At 44.4% G+C, this 5,843-nt stretch overlaps 1 protein-coding gene across 1 annotated transcript in view; it reads right to left on the bottom strand.

Annotated features, from left to right (window-relative positions):
• Positions 1-268: 268 nt before the first annotated feature.
• zgc:162698 (Transmembrane protein 87A-like) overlaps positions 269-5,843 on the bottom strand; it is a 12,716-nt gene continuing 7,141 nt past the window's right edge. Inside the window, exons 11-21 of the mRNA XM_062386052.1 lie at positions 5,564-5,657; positions 5,395-5,472; positions 4,959-5,067; positions 4,816-4,874; positions 4,334-4,437; positions 4,184-4,257; positions 3,701-3,762; positions 3,493-3,545; positions 3,091-3,121; positions 1,080-1,298; positions 269-939 (exon numbers count right to left, since the gene is read on the bottom strand). Of these exons, the coding sequence (XP_062242036.1) occupies positions 1,257-1,298; positions 3,091-3,121; positions 3,493-3,545; positions 3,701-3,762; positions 4,184-4,257; positions 4,334-4,437; positions 4,816-4,874; positions 4,959-5,067; positions 5,395-5,472; positions 5,564-5,657 (706 nt within the window). The 3' untranslated portion in view covers positions 269-939; positions 1,080-1,256. The remainder of the gene's footprint in view (positions 940-1,079; positions 1,299-3,090; positions 3,122-3,492; positions 3,546-3,700; positions 3,763-4,183; positions 4,258-4,333; positions 4,438-4,815; positions 4,875-4,958; positions 5,068-5,394; positions 5,473-5,563; positions 5,658-5,843) is intronic.

Here is a 5,843-nt window from a genome sequence, read left to right as displayed (position 1 = left end):
TCTCTGAGGCTGCGTTTGAGTCTGGACGATCAGAAACTGAGACGTAGACGCTCACAGCCGTTTGCTGATTGGTTCTTTTCAGTCATGACGTAGACTTCGCTGATTCGTCAGGCTCCTGTCACATGACCACCTTCAGGAGGAGAGCAGCCTCAGTGTAGAGCAACATGTGTCTGTAGTTCAGACCATAGGACATGTAGGTCCTCCGATGGATCACCCACCAGGACGTAAAGTCTCATGAAGGGAAATTTACCAACAAATAAAACCAGTGTTTCATAGAAGTTTGATTTTAATCAGTCAGACGGAGAAAACATGATTTGTTTGTTTCCCAGATTCCTTCACACACACAAAAATAACAGCAGTTATATGATTTACAAAAAAAATTAATCTGTTTATGAGGAGAAATCACCTGAATGTGAAAAATGAATTTATTGGTTGAAGCTGCAGCGAAAAACAACACGGATCCAAAACCGATGGCGAAAGAAATTTGATTTCATAAAATTTACATTTTCAGCTTTCACTCGGTGAACGAATGAAACTCAATAGTTTTTAACTTCATAAGCAAAATCACTGTAAACACAGAACTGTCCAATGACACAAGATCTGAAAATCACATCTCGACATGAAAACTGTGAGAAGAGAAAAGAAACAGTAACAGGGAAATCTGTAAAAATATATATATCTCTGACACATTTCATGTTATAGATATATATATATATATATATTTATATACATAGAGAGAGAGATAAATACAAACAGGCGATGAACAGAAAGAATAAAAAGTGTCTGTGGTCGACTCCCAGTGTTCGTACCACCAGGGCTTACAAAGCTCGTACATTCAGGGATCGAACCACGAACCGCCGCCGTCTTCGGAACAACTCGTTCTTCTCTGAGTTCCCTCTGTCGTCCTCCAGTTTGTCCTCCTTCTCTCCTTCACTCCATCTCCTTCTCTCCTCCTCTTCTTCACTCCACCTCCTCCTCTCCTTCTCTCCTTCACTCCATCTCCTTCTCTCCACCTCCTTCTCTCCTTCACTCCACCTCCTTCTCTCCTCCTCTCCTCCTCCTTCTCTCCTCCTCTCCACCTCCTTCTCTCCTCCTCCTTCTCTCCTTCACTCCACCTCCTTCTCTCCTCCTCTCCTCCTCTCCACCTCCTTCATTCCTTCACTCCACCTCCTTCTCTCCTCCTCCAACAGCGACAGCAATCTGATTTATTTCTGCGTCTGGTGGAACAGACTCTTCATCTCTCTTCCTCTTCCTCTTCACTCCATCTTGGACATCTCGAACTTGGTGGTCATGATTTCCTGCAACAGAGAACAAACACTTCATTTACTTCCTGGTCACAGATTAAGACGGACGACGCATTTCCTCCAGAAATGAAACTTATAAATCTCGGAAAAACGAACGCTGCCCCCTTGTGGTGATGACGTCATTTGCAGTCAGTCTTTGAATCATGATGTTTTCAACAGTTTATCAAACAAGTAATTAAAACTAAACATCAGTGTGATAAGAAGGACCTAAAATGACAGAAAGCATCGTTTGCTCCATGTTTCATCTGCTAACACGGAGGAGGTGGGGGTGGTTATGCTCTATACTGCCACCAGCCACCAGGGGGCGACTTTAGGGATCCGTCACGTCGTCCATCTTTGTTCAGTGTGTTGTTGCCGTGCTGGTGAATGAGGTCACGTTTTCAGTGATTAACTCCCTCGTTAATCAGGAAGGAGATGACATCATTGTCTTAACATGGGTTCAGATCCCTCTTAAATAACCAGGGTGCATTACATAATCTGCCATAAGCACATGAATGGAGGGAGTCAGAGTCTTTATTTCCTCTTAATTTCATCCTCTAATGAGGGATTATATCGTTGCTGTTCCCCCCCACGTCAAACAGGCTCCGGTTTACACCATAAATCACTGATGTGATGGAGGAGAAGGATTTCAAAGCCTTAATTTAACATCATTATTACACATAACTGATATGTAACAGGAAACATTTGATTGTGAAACAGACAAACCCTCGTTTCTCTTCTTCTTCCCTTCTCCCCTCGTTTCCTACCTCACGAGACAAAGAGCGTGAAGGACGTCCCCGTGGCCGTCCCTAATATTATCTATGGGTTTTAATATCTGTCAGTTTGCACACTGCAGATTACATAAGACGATGAGTTTACATAAGAGGCACTTTGCTGATTGTTGGGTCGAGGATCCGCTCGGAGATCAGAGGAATTTCAGGTAATTCAGAAACGATCAGAGCGACAGAATCTGAACAAAGACGTTTCCACAGAATTCACAAGAATCTGATCAGCCTGAGCAGAGAGTCCTCATAGTGTCTGTGTCGAGGAGGGTTCACGGCTGCAGACACACACACACACACACACACACACACACACACACACACACACACACACACACGCACACACACACAATGTTCTGCTTCCCATGATAACAAAGAAGTGGATAAACAACTCTGTGACGTAAGGTGGCAACTGATGCTCTCTGCTGACAGTTTGCTGCCCCCTGCTGTTCACAGGTAGGATGTGAGTGTGTGTTTCCTGCAGACACACACACACACACTAAAACACACACACACACACACACACCACTGATGAAATGTTCAGATTCTTTGTCTCAGAAAAACTACTTTTCGTTGTATAATCTGTTTTTATCTTTTGTTATTCAAAATGATTATTTTCTTCTTCACATGTTTTTGATTGAATTCACATCTCGTAGTTTCCTTGTAGTTTTGAGGAAGATGCACATGAACCAGAGCTTTAACTGCAAACTGTGAAAACTGCAAACTGTGAGAACTGTGAACTGGGAACGCCAGACGAATGTGTGGAGTGGACAACGTGGTTGTGTGTATGAAGCCTAAAGGCTGAAACATGCCCCCCCGACTCCGTTACAGACGGACTCTTCATTAATGGTTCTCTGAAGGCTGTGGGTGATGAAAACAATTCACCACCAGAACAGTAGGTGGCGCCAGGTTTTTTGGCCGATAAGTGCGACTCAAAACGGAGTCGCACATATCGGCCTGAAGTGATTTGAGCTTCAGAGCCACTGTACATTTTAACATAGAGCTGAGGAGACAAGAACACTGACCTCATCCGAGTCCAGCAGGGGGGGCAGCGCTCTGTGGAGAGAGGACACAGAGTCACATGTCAGGTCACAGAAACTCTTTCCTCTAACACATCGTGGACCAAACTGTGAACATGTGACGTCCTGGAGGATGTGAACCTACGTCTGAAGTCTTAGATTAAACTAGTTTCACTGACGTGTGGCGTCTGAAGGATTCAGTTTTGAGGTCTGGCTCGTGTGTCGTGTTAAACTGAACCTGAACCAGTTAATACAACAGTGACAGGGATCATCACTTCATGCAGCTGGTTAATACTTTATATAAGTTGTTATTGTGAAGGAGCTGGTGTCAGATCAGTCTCAGAGTCTTCAGACATGGATCAGGATCAGGATCAGGATCAGGAAGAGTAGGAGATGATGAAGACTTACACGTCCGCCATCGAAGACGGGATGTTGTCCTCCACCCACTTCAGATCCTCATCCTGCAGAACAACACAGTCAGCGTCAGATCAGGCTGTTCTCTGGAGGAATCATATCAATAATCCTCATAATGACGATCTGGAGGTCTAACATCGATACAGCAGAAACCTGCATGTGAGAGGAAGACGTTTCTCTGAAGCTCATTGTCATCTCTCACCACTTTGTTTGCTTTGGCTGAACCGTTGGTCTCGTTCTTCGCGCCCCTCATCTTCATCCCCTCTGTAAACAAACAGGGTCACATGATCGATTGTTTATTTCACTGCAACAGAAGCAAAACACTGAAAACGGTTCCGTTCTCTCACAGGAGAGAAAAATAAAATAAAATAAAATAAAATCTAAAATAAAAACCAGAACATTTACAACATTCATTCTTTTTATTCTTGAGCTTCGACCTCATCATGAAACTGATGAAGGGACCAGCGAGTGTTTCATTCTGAATCAAATCCATAATTTAATCTGTACAACTCATTTCCAAACTAATTTAGCAACAGGAAGGAAGGAAGGAAGGAGGGAGGGATAGAAAAGAAAGAAAGAAGGAAGGAAGGAAGGAAGGAAGGAAGAAAGGAAGGAGGGAGCGATAGAAAAGAAAGAAGGAAGGAAGGAAGGAGAAGAGGAGACATGGGGAGAGAGAGTTTCTGACCGAAAGCTTCGTTCATCATCGGCTCATTCTCCTCTTCCTCACTCTCTTCATCCACCAGAGGACTGAAGGCGTATCTGTAACACAAACCAGTTTACTGCACACTGTTGAAGTAACACACACACACACAGACACACAGACACACACACCTACCTCTGGTTATTGGCTGACGGTCGCCATAGGAACATTATGACCAATAGGATGATGGAAAACAACAAGCGCCAGAACGCGTCATCAATCCACAGCTCCCTCCAGTCCTACACACACACACACACACACACACACACACACACACACACACACACACACACACACACACACACACACACACACACACACACACACACACACACACACACACACACACACACACACACACACACAGTTTGAGGGGAAATAAAATCATGACAGCACTATTCAGGCTAAAACACGTTTTGTGACCTTTGACCTTTGACACCAGTTCATGTGTGAGTCTAAGTTGTGTTTGTGTCAGATTTGCATCTTCAGATATTGTGTTGACCAGAATGTGACGGACAAGGTGAAAACCTTTCCCCTCCGGCCACTAGGTGTCTCCAGTGCAGAGACGTAACAGTGAAGAAGAAGAGGAGGAGCAGCCGGCTCGGACTCGTACTCACAGACAAACACTTTGTCGCCCGGAAGGTCTTTGTCGTCCAGATGAGGAAAATGACCGAAGCTGTAAAACACACAAACACGTGTGAGTTTTAAAGACCTGAGGTGACCTCGTCACAACAGCTGCGTGTCCCGGGGGGTGTCTGACCTATGACGGCGAAGATGAGCGTGTTGGTGAAGTGACGGTAGAGAGAGAGCTTCACCACGTTCCTCCGCAGCTTCAGCAGCTTCATGGTCTGAGCCAGACTCACAAAGATGTGACCACAGTCAAGGAACTCAAACCATTTCACTTCTTCTAAACCCGGAGCCTCTGAACGCTCACTCCTCCTTAACCTGCGCTCGTACCACACACCCCGGGGGTTTGAGTCCCAACGTTTAAATAGTCTTGCTCTGCTGCAAACATCTGTGGAGCCGGACTTCAAGTTTAAACAACTTAAACTTTATCATCAATGTTCAACGTTTAACAAAATTTAAGATGCTTCAGCTGATCATATTAAACATGTTAAACATACTAAACATGTTAAACATATTAATCATATTAATCATGTTATACATGTTATACATATTATCATATTAAAGGATATCCACCAGACAATACAGGAGTCAGTGAAGGCGAGCACGATGTCACACAAAACTCTACTGCTGTTGTTGTCTCCTCGATCCTGGAGAGACAGACAGGTTAGATACACACACACACACAGACAGACACACACACAAACAGACACACACACACACAGACACACACAGACTCACAGCGTTGACTCGGAGGACTCCCTCCACGCTGGAGAACATCAGGTAGAGCAGACCCACAGCGACGACTCTGTGAAGCAGGGCGCCGAGTCGCGGCCTGATAGAGAGACAGAGACTGAAACCACTTCCTGCGATTGTCCACCTCCACCAATCAGAGCATTTCAGTCTACGTTCATTTTAAATTCAAGGGAATGTGGTAGACGTTCATCCATGATATAAGTATGTTTTAAGCTTTGATTCATGGATTTCATGGATTCAAAGATTGAAACAGTTTTTTTCAGCT

This window comes from Platichthys flesus, chromosome 4, assembly GCF_949316205.1.
Source record: "Platichthys flesus chromosome 4, fPlaFle2.1, whole genome shotgun sequence".
Lineage (NCBI taxonomy): Eukaryota > Metazoa > Chordata > Actinopteri > Pleuronectiformes > Pleuronectidae > Platichthys > Platichthys flesus.
This window is presented reverse-complemented; position numbering and strand designations above follow the sequence as displayed.